The sequence below is a fragment of the Callorhinus ursinus genome, unplaced genomic scaffold (genome assembly GCF_003265705.2).
Source record: "Callorhinus ursinus isolate GAN/ISIS: 27379988/994484 unplaced genomic scaffold, GSC_fseal_2.0 scaffold15, whole genome shotgun sequence".
In the NCBI taxonomy this organism is placed as follows: Eukaryota; Metazoa; Chordata; class Mammalia; order Carnivora; family Otariidae; genus Callorhinus; species Callorhinus ursinus.
This window is the reverse complement of record NW_027397077.1, coordinates 41,511,957-41,527,936: the sequence shown is the minus strand read 5'-3', so window position 1 is coordinate 41,527,936 and position 15,980 is coordinate 41,511,957. Positions and strand designations below refer to the sequence as shown.

Sequence of the window (15,980 nt, the reverse complement as noted above, 5' to 3'; positions counted from 1 at the left end):
GGGTGGTGAGACTCAAAGTAATGTCTGTGCTTTGTAAACTGTACAGTGCTAGGCAAAGCAATGATATAAGTGAGCATCATTACTATAATTTAGATAATAATAAATATCAATCCAAAGGAATGCAGCTCTAACGAAGACTGTAATGCGTTGATGGAGAAAGTATTGTTGGGTGGCTTCCTGTCACCTGGTGGATAGCAGCTCAGTATGTAGGGGATTCTGAGCTAGGTTATACCATGCCCTCTGTATATCACTGACTTGTTCCAATGAGGTTCTTGAAGATGCGGAAGAGTCATTTCAGAACAATAAATATTAGCTCTTGGGGTGGATGGACAGGAAATCACTTGTCTAGGAGAGAAACCAAGCCCATGGATGAGGGTTTATGGGGTTTTGTCAAAGGCACGTTTAATTTGCTATCCTGTGGCTTTCAGCAGACAAGCTGGGAGACAGGAGCTCCTATCTGAGGTCCCAGCAGGATGGAAAGCTGAGGAAGGAAAGACACTGAGTGACTCAACTTTTGAGAGTTGTTGGCCTGAGTCCAGCTGCCCCCACTAAGGAGGAAGGCCTGTGCTTACTCAGCATATCTGAGACAGGAAATTGGGAAAGGGTCTCAGGGTCTGGCCCCAGGAAAGAGGCCAGGCCAAGCTCCTCGCCGGACACGCCACAGAGCTATTCTGATCAGCTCCCCCAGGCTCCACTCCCCCGGTCTAGGACCCCAGGGGGAATGAGGCAGCAGGAAGGAATGTGGTCAGGAGGTTGTAGGTTCAGTCAGAGCAAAGGGGACAGCATGTTTTCTGGCACCTTGGGATTTTTCTGAGATCACTCCAGCAGTTACCAGTGCCCACCTTTCTTCCTCTGAAAGGTTATGAAAGGTTCCCAAGGATGAGCTCCTCCTTCTCCTTTCATGAGGGAAATTGCTACACTGAGGGCAGAGCTCATCTCCTGGATTGGGGCCCTCCCATAATTAGTGATTTCCTAAGGACATAAGAAGTGTCCCATGGGGGCAGTCCATGAGACCTATGGGGGCACTAAGGGCCAGGTCACCCAAGGTCAGAATGTCAGCTTCAAGTGATTAAAGATGTCCCTTAAAAGTTAAGACATCCCCAAAATAGTCAGTTTCCCTTAATAGTCTGCTAAGGGATCTGGTCACTAGTGACTTTATCTGAACCTGCCTCAAATCTCCTCACATTTTCAGCTTACACTCACTGGGGAACAAATTCCCTAAAGCCAGTTCTGCTGTGGGAAGCAGGAAGGCCTTTCATTTGTCCTAAATTTACTTCTTCTAAGCTATGTAAGTCCTTCTTAGTCCCATGTTTGGGATCTGAGCTGTGTCTCTTCCCTAACTGCATGGCACTTTAGACCCCAATGAAACCCCTTCTCAGTCTTGGTGTCCTGTACTCAAGAGACTTCGTCTTTTCAAGCCTCTGTAGCTGGAAAGACCTGTCTGGAAATATTTTTGAGTATCTCTTTAGCCCAGAAAACCAGTAAAAAGTGGCAGAATGTCCCACCAGAGGCCAGAGGCTACAGGTTTATGGACCTCAGTTCTTCAATTCTGAAGTCTCATTACTGCCCTTTCCAGGTCTGTGGCTAGCACACGGCATCTTAGATCTGGAAGGAGATTTTAAGCTACCTACTCGAACATCCCTAGCCCCCAGCCCATCCTTTTACCATATCCCTGACAAGTGGCTCATCTTGCCCCTGAATTAGTATCAGCGATGATGTCCCAGCCACACACCACTTCTCAGAGGAGCCATTTCCTCTCCTAGTGTTAGAGAGTTTACTCCTGTCTTCTAGCAGGTTTGCCTTTTGGCACAAGTCCTCTCGCATGACAGCTACCAGAGAGCTGAAGGTACTAAGCCATGGGCTTCTTGAGACTATTGCTATTCAACTGGAGCTCCTTTAACTTTTACTCAAAGATTTGCCAAATGCCTCAACCTCCTGGTTCTTTCCTGGGAGCACATTCCAGTTAGAGTTAGAACTTGTCCTTGTTATACTGTGACCCTCAGACTGGAAACAATATTGCAGGCGTGGTCTGACCTGCTCAAGGTAGGCGAAGAGGCTCATCTTCCTCCTGGACACCACATGTGTACTAATGCTTCCAAAGGCTGTCTTAGAATCACTCTTCATGGATATAACCCACAAGCCAAATAGAAAGTTCTCTGGTGTCTGAAATCTCTGCATTAACAATTCAGTTCTTTGACTCTGGAAGACTTTACAGGAAAATAACAAAAGTGGAAGCAGTGTAATGGGAAATGAAAAAAGATTAGCCACACGAAGGAGAGCACCAGGATGCCACCCCTACTGGCATGACTTGAAAGCTTTGTCCACCCTAAGATTTCTCCCTGATTCCCAAGAGTCTCAGGAGCAGCATACACCTCTCTAGAGCCCTGGGTTATAAGGCCCAGCTCAGATCCCAGAAGACAGACCCCAGGATGTGTGTGGGTGACAGGAGAGCAGAGCCTATGGGGAGGTTTCAGAGGTATATAGCCTGGAGGCTTTGGCCATCACTGGCCACCAGGTGTCACTGCCACCTTGAGAACAGTCTCCCTGAAGCACTTCAGAGCTGATGGAGTCACTTGCCCTGGCCAACTCTTAGGCAGCTCCAAAGCTGGCAGTCCAGCTAGGCTGAGACCAAGTTGTCATTAGCCAGATAAGGCTTTGCCACTCACCTCCCTACTTTTAGCAACATAGCCAGTGCCTCTTACACCCCCACCCCTACCCCTTTGAACTGGGCAAGCAGCTAGCCTGGGCCCACTCCAATGACTTTGCTTTTTGTTTTCTATAATTAATCCATCTCAGGCTAAGGGGCTGGCTGACAACAAGGCAAGGTGTGCCCTCTATTAATCTCCCCCTCAGCCTCCTTTAGGGGCTCTTCTAGAGTCAAAGAAATGAAAGCTTTAAGGGTGGAGCTGCAGACAAGGATAGAGAGGGAGAAAGAGAAAGGCAGATAAATAACCAGTCATTGTTGGTCCTGGTCTTGACCTAGAATACGGGGCAAGAAATAGCTCTTAGGGCTTGTGACTCAGGCCAGAAGCTCTTTCAGTCTGAGCTGCCAAAGCCACAGAAGAAAGAGGCCAGCAAGAGGGGCTTAATTGTGAGGAATGGAATGTGACTTAGTGACAGCAGCTAAAGGCTCAGTGCACCATGCAGAGTTCTGGCTGGGACCCAGGTAATATCCCTTGGTTTGTATCCCTTCCATTTGCACATTACCAAAATCGCTCATAGGATCCTGACACCAACTCTAATTTGCTGCGAGGGCTGTTAAAGACACTTACTCCACCTGGGAACTCACTCAACAAGTATGTACTCCAATGCCATATCTAGGGGAAAAGAAGGGAGTGGTTTGTCTGGGTAGGAGGAGTATTTTAATCACTGTCACTTGCATAGAATTGCTATCATATGATCATAATAAAAAGTAGGCAGACAGTTTTAACAGATTGTTTTTTAACTCTCCTACTGACCACTGACTACACCCTCCTTAGTATACCCATGATATATTCAATGACTACTAGGTGTTAGCTACTCTGCAGACCCTAGAGATACAGCAGTGAAGACACCCCTACTCTTCAGATGCTTACATTCTCCTGGAAGAGCCAAAGAAATAAATAGACAGGAACAATTTTAGCTGATAGCAAGTGCTATGCAGAAAGTTAAAGAAGCAGGGGTGATAGCCAGTGATTAGGTGGTAACTTTGGATTGTTGAGGAAACGTCAGTTATACTGTCATGAAGGAGCCCGCCATGCAAAAACAAGGGGAAAAGCGTTTCAGACAGAGGACACAGCTCATACAAAGTCCCTTACCAGTGAGGAACAGCTAGGATGGTATGAAGGCAAAGAGGCAGGTAGGGGCCTACATGAATTGCTTGGCGAAAATTGAAGGGAGGACAAATTTAAGGCAAAAAAAGAGTTCTGCTTTGGCCACGGTATATTTAGGATGCCTTTAGACATGCAAATAAAGATGTCAAGCAAGAGTTAGAAATATGAATCTGGAGTTCAAGGAGTGGTCAGGGCAGGAGATAGATATGGGTTAGCTGAGATCACCAAGGAAAGTACACAGACCAAGTTCTAAGGCACTGACATGTAGAGATTTAGCCGAAGTGGAGGGGCCAGCAAAGGAGTTGAGAAGGAGAAACCAATGAGGTGGAATGAAAATCAGGCAGGAACAGGATCACTGGAAGGAAAGTGTTTCAAGAAAGAGGGAGCATGGTCAACTGCATCAAGGTTACTAAGAAATCATGCAAGATAAAAAGATGGGAAGATGAGAACTAGGTGACATGGAGTCACTTTGACAAGAGCAATTTCAGTGGGATGGTGGGATTGGCTTTTATTTTATTTTTCTAAATGGGAGATGTGTGTGGGTGGGTGTGATAATCTTCTAGAAAAGAAGAAATTGATGATAGAGAAGAGAGGGATAACATGAGAGCAAAAAGGAGGTGGGATCCAGATCACCCGTGGAGGGTGGGCCTTAGAAGAGATTCATGTGGCTAAAGATGCAGATAAACTGGCAGATGTAATAGTGGGAATATGGAAGCAATCTGGTCTGACAGCTCCACGGGCCTGGAGCCAGGATGACTGAAATATCTCCTCAATCATAACCAGTGGAAATGTGCTATCATCAGGGAGAAATGGGAGGTAGAAATATGACCAGTACAGTCATGACCTCAAGCCCAAGTTGCAGCGTTTCGCCAAATGTGACAGATTCTGGTATACTTTCTGTCTTTAGGGTGGCCTGGGGTCAAGGCACAAGGTTCAGGAGGAAACTGACAGAGAATACAAGAAGGTACCATCTGATAAATGGTGACGACCTCTGTGAATTCAGTCATGATTTCAATTTAGAATATAAACAATTTTCGACAGGGACTGTATCTCATTTATCTCCGTAGCCTTAAGTCTATTAACTAATTTTAAGTGCACACGTTGAGCTAGGCCTGTGCTAGTCAGTGGAAACACAGTTGAATAAGCCCTTGCGCACAAAAAGCTAAAAATATTTGAGGGATATTTGCTAACTTAATTTAATCATGTATATAGTAAAGAATTTGGCCTTGCCCAAAGATTAATCTGGCTCTTTCCCCCCACTCCTGGGAGATAAGTCTAAATTCTTGGAATTTCATAAGTAATAGGAGTGTCTTTTTATTTGTGGCGAAAGCCCCTCAGACCGCATTTGATAATACATGCTGATGAGATGACTCACAGTGGTCCCTGGGGCCACAAGGTATTAACCTGACTTTCATGGATGGGGATGCTAGAGATCAATTTCAAGTAGGTGGTCAATCAATCAAGCATGCCTACAACATGGAAGCCAATGAAACTGTGAACAATGAATCTCAGATGAGCTTCCCTGATTGGCACCATGTGTACTGTTACATATGGACGCTGGGAGGTTAGGACAATGGAATCTTTGTGTTTGGAACACTCCCAGACTCTGCCCTGTGCATCTTCCTTTGGTTTATTTTTTATCTGTATCCTTTCCTATAATGCCCCTGTGAGTGTAACAGCTTGCAGTAAAGTATGTGAGTCCTTCAGAGAATTCTTGGGAACTCTCTGAACTTTCTGTTCATGTCAGGAGTGAGGGCAATATTGTAGACAACTGTACTCTCAGACTTTGCAATTGGGCAGACTCCAGGTTTCATGTGACCTTAGAATCGAAAGGGATCTAAATATCATCTGATTCAACTGAATTCTATAAGTGAGGAACCAGAGGTCTAGAGATAGACCTCGGGTTCCAAGGTCACATAATGTTATGACAGAATAGGACTAACCCCTGAGTATCCTGACTCCCACCACAGTGTGCTTTCCACAATATCCTGTTGTAGCTTTAAATATGATCCTGAGCAGAGAAAAGCTTATCCTTGAGTCAGTCTGGCTTTACTACAAGGGATTTTTGAAGGAGTCCCTATATTTAGGAAAACTCATTCCTTAATATGTTTCTTGACTTGACTCTGATACATTCTAGATTTTTCTTGAGAATATTTAAGTTGTAATATGTATTGCTTGCAAAGTAAGGGGCTTGTACCAAAGAAGAGTTAATGCTTTCTGTGGGGTAGAAAGTTTTTTTGGTGATTTCTCTTTGTTATTGAACTTTCATGCTTCAGATATCACTTTTGTATAATCTAAATTTCATTGCTAGAAGACATCTTAGTAGTTTTTTTGTTCAGTTCCTCATTTTACACATGAAGATGCTGAGGCACGGAAACAGGAAGATACCTACCCAAGGTCACTTGGTAAGTCAGTGGCAAGGACAAGGCTAAACTCAGGTCTCCTCTGCATTCTAGTTCAGAATGACTTCCCTGTAGAAGGCCAAGAGAGTTTTGCACACTTCTCTTTATAAAAGTACTTGAGGGATCCTCACAGAATCCCAGAACAACCCATTTTTGTTTATCTCACCTGGGTAGCATTAGGCTGTCTTACTCTATCATAAGTTAAGCTGCAACCAGAGGTTCTCTGTATTTCTCAGGGTTAAAGGGAAGAAAAGGACCACCTGTCACTCTTCCTGTAGGGCAGGGACAAACAACAATCTGCTAATCCCTAAGTTTACAAAATAATAAAATCTAACAACAGGTCTGATATTGTTTTAACCAGGAAAATCTTTTTTTATCACCTCTCATTAAGTACAACATTTAAATAATGGGCTTGTATTTCTACAAGCAATTAATCTTTGTTCTCTTAATTACTCTACTGTAATTCTCTGGTGACTAACATTCCTGATGTACAGAAACAGATTCTTGCACTTGCCCAGAGGTTTGACACATGTGAGCCAGCTACAGAAGGTATAAAACACCCATACGAGCTATGTATGATAGCATCCCACAGAAGGGGGCTACTCTCAACTTGGATGCCCAAAGTAAGTCTACTGGTCCAGAAGCTCCCATTTATCCAGCATGAGTAAGGATGGAAGTATTCTTTTTTTTTTTTTAAGATTTTATTTATTTATTTGACAGAGAGAGAGAGAGATAGCCAGAGAGGGAACACAAGCAGGGGGGAGTGGGAGAGGGAGAAGCAGGCTTCCTGCAGAGCAGGGAGCCCGATGTGGGGCTCGATCCCAGGACCCTGGGACAATGACCTGAGCCGAAGGCAGATGCCTAACGACTGAGCCACCCGGGCACCCCAAGGATGGAAGTATTCTACTCAAAGAAATTTTCAGAGCTCAAAAGGTATTTAGATCTATCTCATATTATAGGTAGAGAAACTGAGATCCAGAAAAAGAACTGACTTTTTCTTTTTCAATTCTTTTTCAAAGAATTGTCACAGTTTTATTTTAGTCATTTCTTAAAAAAAAAGAAAAGAAAAAAGATTATTTATTGATTTGGGTGGGGGGAGGGCAGAGGGAGGGAGAGAATCCTAAAGCAGACTCCCCAAGACCCCAGGATCATGACCTGAGCCAAAATCAAGAGTCAGACACTAAAATGACTAAGCCACCCAGGCACCCCTATTTTAGTCATTTCTACAGATAGTTCTTACATATTATATTTCTAGCTTTCTTAAATAACATGTGGGATACTGACTTAAATATAACTGTTTCTTTATGGTTCCGGTCCGTTATTATGAATATCAACTGTGCTCCTATGCTATGATTCTGTAACATTCAAATGATAAGAAGACAAATGGGGGTAATTTGTTTCTGGGCTGGTTTACATAGTTTTTCCCTCCCCACCCCTTTTCTTCTTTCTTTACTAAAGGATTTCCAGAATCCAATTACTTGGCTTCCAAGGTTGCAGTATAATCCCAGGAAGGCACTGATCTTTAGAAAAGGGAGTGATGATGCCGAAGCTGGAAGCTGTAGGGAACCCAAGCCCTGAGGCTGCTTACTTACTTAATAACAACAGGTAACCTTTTTTGAGCATTTATGATATACTATATATGTGTTATATTTTAGGTTCTTCATTTAATTCTCATAATAACCCCAGGAGAGGGGTGCCATTGTCGTCTCTGCTGAGCCACATATAAGTACTTTATCCAAGGTCACAAAGCCAATAAATGAAGGGTCCAGGATTCAAACTTGGGTAGTTCTCTTTTCAAAGCCCACACTCTGAAATCACTAGTCTATTCTATCTCCTTAACTATTTGAAGTAGGATTTTGAAAGAAAGATTTCTGAGAGATTTTTATGTACAAGTGATAAAACTTGAGCCCTAGAAAAGGTAGTAACGTCCTCTGAAAGTCACACAGCTGTTTCGGGGAACGGCTAGACCGGGACCCAGTTCTTGGAGTCTCCCAAGCTTTTACCACTTCATTATGCAAAAGTTCAGTGGGAAGAAAGTTGGGCAACATTTTTGCAAAGTGAGATATCTCCTAGATGGGACTTAAGACCCTCAACCCCTGCCTTTCTTTGGCCCATTCTAGAGCCACAGGGCCTGAGCCACAGAAACTTCAAAGTGGATTTCCTACCAGACCTGCATCTGGGATACCGCCGTTGTGGATGTGATCGGCCATGAGTCACACACCATAGTCAACTGAAGAAAGCTGCCTCCTCTCCCTTAGGAAGGAAAGCAGATTTCTAATTTGAGTTTTACCTCATCACTCTCTTCCAGAATGAGGGACCTGACCCTTTCTTCTCTATAACCAGCAGATTTCTGATAAACACTTTCTCCACAAATGTGGCAGACCCCTCACAGACAGTGAACAGCTGGTGAGAGGTCCGACCCAGCCCTTCCTCAGAGACCTCCCATTTGAAAGTGGGAGTATCTCGGGCGCCTGGGTGGCTCAGTTGGTTAACCGACTGCCTTTGGCTCAGGTCATGATCCTGGAGTCCCGGGATCGAGTCCCACATCGGGCTCCCTGGTCAGCGGGGAGTCTGCCTCTCCCTCTGACCCTCCCCCCTCTTGTGCTCTCTCTCTCATTCTCTCTCTCAAATAAATAAAAATCTTTAAATAAATAAATAAATAAATAAATAAATAAATAAATAAATAAAAGTGGGAGTATCTCAAGGGAAATGGGCTCTGTTTCCTCAGAGACTTCAAGTTCAGAGAGAAGAGATCCAGTACTCCATTTCTGGACAGTTCTATAGCTGATACTGCAGACTGCTAATGAGAAGGCTCCTCCATCCTGGAGCCACCACAGTCTACAGCAGTGAGCTTGGGAATAGTTCTTGGCTCCCCTGTGTCTCTTCCTGCTGCTTACCTGTGGCTGCTGGGTGGTTAAGGGTCTCTGAGGGGACAGGACAGGGGTCCTGGACAGCAGCTGGTTCATCTTGCTAATGACTAGCTCAGTGATGAGTTGTCTGTCCTCCACCTGGTGTTCACCAATCAGTGGCATACTGCAGTCCATGACCTAGTGGAGGATGTAGCCCAGGTTAGGAAAAGGTCTGGAAACATCAAAGGCTTGGTATAGACTTTCAGAATGAATAAGACTTAAGGCATCAGAGATAGGTTGGGGATGAAACTGGTGTTCTTATCTGGAGCTGGAAGCATGTTCCTTTGCAGAAATAGGAACTTAGTCTCCCCTCCAGCAAACTTTTGCTTTGGATCTTTCCTCCCAGACGTCACCCAGGCCAGGGTTCAGTAAGACTGAAAGATCCATGGCTGAAGGTAGTGGGGAAAGGGGGAGCGCAAGGAGAGAGCCCAGCTCCAGGGCTTAGAGGTTTGCAGTCAGGGAAAGCAGGAATACATGAAGGTCATTCCCTTAACTCTCTAGTTAGGAGTAGGCAGTTTTCATCTCTGAGACTTTTCACCCATGCAGTTTCTATCTCCACACATAGTCTGCCCATTAAACAACTAGATTTCTGCTTTTGCTCATGACCTGGGATGCCTTCCATTTTCACCATCATTCTGATTCTTCCTGTACCTCAAAGTCCAGGTAAATGTTTTCCTCCTTTAGAAAGTGTCCACCTAACCAGGATCATAGATGCTGTAGTCCAACCCTCATTTACGGATGAGAAATCTGAGTCCCACTGAGAGAGGGGGATATGATTAGAACGCTATGTGCCAAGTAGTTTATATGGAGTAGATTCTGAAGCCCACTTTGGGCTTCTGACTCTAATCCTTTGCAAATACCACCAACTCCTGGCAAGGAGCCTTTCCTGCTTCCGGGAAGATTGGCAGGAACATGTGTGAAGGATTCATACTGCTACTGACTTTCCCTTTAATATGGGGAAAGGAAGTAAGCAAAGTTGTGTTAGAGGACCAGGCTGAGTAAAGCAACTCCAAGGCTCAGAGAGCTGCTAAGAAGAATCTCCTGCATCCAGGAGACCTGAACTCTAGCCCAGGTTGAGACACTGATTCACTCCATGTCCTTGAGCACATGCTCATGGCATTAGGCCTTAGTTTTCTCATCTGCAAAATAAGCAGATTGAACCAAATGATTCCCAAGTCCAGCTTTCTGAGACCCAAAATGGTAAATCACTAGTATTCCCAGAGGAATAGCATTAGGCTACGACCCAAGGAACCCAAATCTGGCATCTCTTACCCATGGCATGGGTCAGTCTAGCTAATTGGAAACAATAGCTCCCCACTGGTGGAGGTATTTTGCTATGCACATCCATTGGTCGTGTTGTCTGGGAACCGTCCCCTGGCCCAAGAGACTCTAACCTAAATGTAGTTTGGGCTGCCCACATAGTTCTCAAGCTAAGAGCCTGGCCTCCAGCCTTGGGGGTTGTCTCTTACTGAGATACTCCTTGGGCCAGACTTACCTCAAAAATGTAGTCTTTCCCATCTTTGCCATGTACAGCTTTGACAGCACAGATGTCCAGGCCGCCAAACATCTCAGAGCAGGTGTCCACCCACAGCTTGTATCTGGAAGGGATGGGAAGGTGTTCTGAGGCTGGAGTGTTAGCTCATATCAAGCCTGCTTGCTACTCATCATCTCCTTGGCACCTCTACCTCTACCATCGCACCCCTGGCCTCCTCCCCTCCCTCTCCCCATCAAGCATATTGCCTTCTCTACAGTGCTCTCTCACTTGCTCTCCAGATTCCACCCATGTTTCCAGGCTCAAAGCAGGTCTCACATACTCCATCTAGGTGGCTTTCCTTGGCTATTCCAGGGCAGAGTAACTGCTCCTTTCTTGGAGCTTCTATATCATGTCCAGTCTTTATCTTCATAATTTAGCATATCACCCAGTCCTGCCTGATCTTGTTACCTGGTTGCTTAGGCCTTTGTGTTCTGTCCTGATTAGAGGCTTCCTTTGGTCAGGGTTCATTTCTTACACCTCTTCAACTATGGAAGTTGGGCTGGGGAGTGGACTTCTTCTCTTACTCACCTGTCTGACATGGCGATCTGCTCCAGCATTGCAGAGCCAGTGTTTGTCTTCCAGTTCCCTGAGATCGACGTCCTCCTGCAACAAGGTCCCACCAGGATAGGACAGGCAGTGAGCCACACCAGCAAGAGGGGGGCATGAAACTTTCCGGAATTTTAGCCAACTGCTGCTTTCCCCACCTGCTTCTTGCATAAGTAGCCCAGGCACCTGTCTGCTGAGCTGAGAACCTGGCTGCCCTGCCAACCCCTACCCTCAATGCCCTTCTTCTCTCTATAGTCTGGCCCAGACTGCTGTGGCTCCATGGACACTTCCCTGATCTTTTCAACCAGATGAGCACTTGCTCTCCTGAACCTCACTTACAGTCCTATATCTACTTTTTACATTAGTTATTTGAGCTAAACCTTAAGTTCACAAGTCTAAACCATTTGCAGCCTACCCACTTAGTATCTGGGCTGACTTGGTATATACAAACTGAATTCTATTGATCCTGGGAACACTCTCAGGATTCTCGTGAATATCTCCCCATGGCTTCCTTACTAGCTCATTTATTTGTTCATTCAACAGTTAATTTCTGAGAGCCCACAGTATTAACAATGTGACTCTGGACAAGTCAGTTAACTTTTTCAGGCTTAAGTTGCCTTGTCCATCAAATGCTGCTGATGGAATCAAGTCACCAACCTCTTCTCTGCTGCGCCCTCTGCACCCTCTCCATCCATGAGCAGGTGTTAGAGTCAACTAGCCTTAGACTAAATAGGAGGTGGATGACCTAGTTTCTGATTCTGGATTTGCTCTTGACTGGCTGGGTGACCATGGGTGAATCACTTCACCTCTCTGAGCCTCTTATCCCTGCGTAAACACAGGGTTGTCATGAGGATCAATTGATACAGTTTTAAATGAATTGTAAAACACCAAAAATAGGCCTTCTTAATTATAAGCCTTCACTCAGACACAGTCAAGAGGAAGAGGATGGTCTAGCGGACAGAAAAGCCCTGTTCACACTGCTGAAAGAGCCATTCATGTGCTGTCCTTGTCACTTGCTACCATTTGGAGACTGGATGCATGTAGTAGTCTCCACTCAGCAGTTCCCAGGAGTACCTTCCCCAGAGGTCTGATCTCAGACACTGAGCAACCTAGACAGACAGCTAGTTTTCAGAGCCCTGAGGCGGACTAGTGAGTCAACTGATGTAATAACAACCCCTCACTCTTGTACAGTACTGACTGCTTGCTAAGATTCTTCCTCCACAAACCCCTCACCAGAGCCTCAGTGCAAATTCCTGTTGTGAGCAGGCTGACATCCTTGCCCCAACTTTACAGACAAGGAGATTAAGACTCAGTAAGGTTAAATGACTTGCCCAAAGTTGTGTATCCAGTCAAATTAGACATAAGATAAAAAAAAGCCCAAGACTCTTCTTTCCCTCATTGTGCTGTACTTCCCCTATACCCCATTACCTAGTTCAGAAACAAACAACTAACAGATGAGTGACTTGCAAAATCTGAGTAGAGACACAAAGATAGATCATAATAAAAATAACACTGTCTCCCTAACACTGATGGTTTATGCGTGTGTCCCTGTGACTAGGTTGGGCTCTTCAAGGGCAGAGACAGAGAGTCACACACTTCCAGGACCCCAGGACAGGGCCATAGTATATAATAGGTTCTTGGAAACTTTGAGTGAGTAATAATAATGTCCTTCACACTTCACACCTTTCTCTAACAACGAGATGCAGGGCATAGATCCATATAGGCCACTAGTGCATGGGGGAGCATCAGGGGCACCCAGAAGCCACTCAGTAATAGCTCAACTACCTCTCAGGGCTTATAGGTCACCTGACCTCCACAGAGGGATGCACATTATTACCTACTGAGAGTAGAGCAGGAACAACACCCTCTGTCTACCAAATAAGGCTGTCTTTGGATCTCCAGAGTGAGAGCTAAGGGGGTAGGGAAGACTCTCATACCTTATCTTGACTATTACCAGGTCAATTCCTTCTGAAAGCAAGGGGATAGCTAAAAGCTTGGGGAAGAGGAGCCAATAGGACCTGAATATTCCCCTAAATAACTATCCCTTGCAAATTAAAAAGAAAGTAAATGTTTTCTAAAGCTTCTTTGGTTGCCCACCCTTCATCAGTATTAGAGGATTCTCTTTTCTTATGCTTCTTTGAAATTGCTTTTAGAAATCCTAACCTTTAAAAATGAGAGGTCTCCTTTTAAGAATCAAGACACTCTTGCTCTACTGTCATAAACATTTTGCGTTTATTTAAGGGATTTTATTTTTTATTTTATTAGATTATTTTTATTTTTATTTAGGGGATTTTAAAAGTAAAGGATAGGAAATTTGCTTTCCCAGGTGCCTACATACACTGATTTTTCTGCTCCTTTTAGCTGCTTTTTATAATGGTCTTTTAAATTACCTTGTCTTACATTGTACACAATTTTAAAACAATCTTAAATTCCTTTTGAAGCAGCAAGACTTTAAATAAAAAACTATAAACGTTTAAAAAAGTAATAATCTAGGAAAAAAGTAAAACAGATTCTATGCTTTGGTTCTGTTCAAGGGCTCTTCCCTGAATACTTATTGGGTGCTTACTCTGTGCCTGCAGCTGCACAAGCTGGTGGAGCTGCAGAGATGATTTCACTGTTCCTGCCCAGGGAGCTCAGAGGAGGGTGACAGAAATTCCTGTTTGTGCAGCGGGCTAAACTAGAGGGGTGTACAGGGTTATGACAAGGGAGGGGGGCAGGGTCCTAACTAATTCTAGGGGTGGGGAGTAAAAACACTGAAGGGGGAGACAGAAGAACAATGGAAATGAATGGGCAAGAGAAAGAGAAGCTGCTCAGCCTTAAAGTCTGCTCAAGTGCCGAGCGGCCAAGACCAAATTCAGATATTAGAATGTTCTTGTTTATAAAAGAAATACTACCCTATAGGTTTTAAAAAGTGAGAGGCTCATATTTCCAAAGTTGGCATTGTAAGCTATTTTCATTCTTAGGTATATTATAGAAGACTGGGTCATCCTGAAATCTTTTCTTTCTCTAAAGTTGAATGGAGGAAACTTTTAACTTTCCATTCTGGCAGATGGACACAGTCATGTGGAGAAGTCACCTATTCTCATAACCACTAGGTTTTTAATGCTCTGGAGTGTTTTCAGGGCTATATATTTTCATTAGGAGTTTCTTAACCTTTTCTGAATTCCGGCAGCCTGGTGAAGCCTATGGATTCCTTTCAATGTATAAAAATACATAAGATATGTACATGTATAAAATAAAGTACATAAGCTATCAAAGAAACACAATTTTTGAAATAATTATCAAAATAGTTATCAAAATATTAAACAAATCTGTGATTTAGTAAAAAATACATTTCTTTGTAAATAACAAAAGTATTTACAGGTACAAATGCAGTGACAGGTCTAATAACTACCATGATTCTTGAGTAGTGATCAAAATAATTGGTATTTAGAGATATCGGTCATAACTGCAGTGTGAATAAAAAAATCTCTGTGATTACCTTTAGTAACAAAGTCACATGTGCTGTTGCAACTACTGTAGTCTGTTGTCATGGTTTATGACTGAGGAGATGGCAAATTTCACTTAGAGGCTAGTGAAAATAAATATTAATTTTATCTCTCATCTTAGTTCATGGGCCCTCCTCTGACTTGAAAGGAACTCAGGCTGGGAGTCTCTGACTTGAATAGTACCCTCTCTCTGGCCCCTGCCTTTTGGGCCAGATGAGGTTAAACTGAGAGTCGGCTGCTACCTGGAGGCTCAGATTTTCCACTAGGCTGAGGAGAAAGTGAAGAATATCTACTGGTACCCCAGCCCCACTTACATATAAGCCTTGTAGTTGTTGCCTATCTTCTGGACCCGGATGTCATACTTGGCGTCAACAAAAGGCTCTGCTGTGGCATATGTCTGGGTGAGGGCCACCACACTAGCAATGTCCTGGAAGTCGTAGTGGTTTTCCACTTTGACCTAATGTTGGAGCAAGGCAGAGAGGGTGAAAAGGAGACATACAAATACATACACTGAGAGTCACAAGAGCTCTAAGCCTCTAAACCCATCGAGATGTTACCCATCCAGATGTAAACCTGGATGCCACATCTCCCTAGGACACCCTTTCTCTCTAGCTTCCCCTCCTAGAGCTCAGGAGCCACACTTGCTACAAAGGGCCCAAGGGCCCAAGCAAGTGGCCTGTGCTTTGCTTGTTGGAAGAAGTCTGTTTGGGTAACACTCATGACTTCAGAGGGGCCAAATCGTCTCTTTGGAAAGACTTCATGGGGAAAGGAGGCAGAACAGTTCATAACCAGGCTCTCTAAAAAGTACCCTTCTTGGCCTCAACCCCAAAGCACAGCAAACCCTTACCATGGCCTTACCTTGCCCATGCCTGAGTGAGCATGGCCAATCTTCACTACCACAGGGAATGTGGGCAGTGTCAGCTGAAAGCAGAGGAGAAAGGAATGAACTGGTCAGAGTGTGCCTCACTCTCTGTGGAATCTTACAAATATTTTTCTTGGTAACACCCTTGGAAGGGTCCTTTAAAGAACTAGCCCAACCTACTTGCTTTACAGATTAAAAAACTGAGGCCCATAGAGTGACAGTGACTGCCTAAGGTCACAGCATACTAGTAGTAGGACTGTAAGAACACTGCTCTGCCACTCAGTACTCTCTACATCTTTAAAATTCATTGCTTCAACCTTCTCTGTATTATACAAACCCTGGGCAGGACCAGTCCTTAGCCAGAGAAAAAGAAAAAAAAGAAAGAAAGAAAAGAAAAGAAAGAAAGAAAAGAAAGAAAAGAAAGAAA

At 44.2% G+C, this 15,980-nt stretch overlaps 1 protein-coding gene across 1 annotated transcript in view; it reads right to left on the bottom strand.

Annotated features, from left to right (window-relative positions):
• Positions 1-15,980, bottom strand: part of SYN2 (synapsin II) — a 221,384-nt gene that overhangs the window by 13,562 nt on the left and 191,842 nt on the right. The window contains exons 6-10 of the mRNA XM_025885440.2: positions 15,550-15,612; positions 15,006-15,148; positions 11,186-11,260; positions 10,619-10,721; positions 9,112-9,261 (exon numbers count right to left, since the gene is read on the bottom strand). Of these exons, the coding sequence (XP_025741225.1) occupies positions 9,112-9,261; positions 10,619-10,721; positions 11,186-11,260; positions 15,006-15,148; positions 15,550-15,612 (534 nt within the window). The remainder of the gene's footprint in view (positions 1-9,111; positions 9,262-10,618; positions 10,722-11,185; positions 11,261-15,005; positions 15,149-15,549; positions 15,613-15,980) is intronic.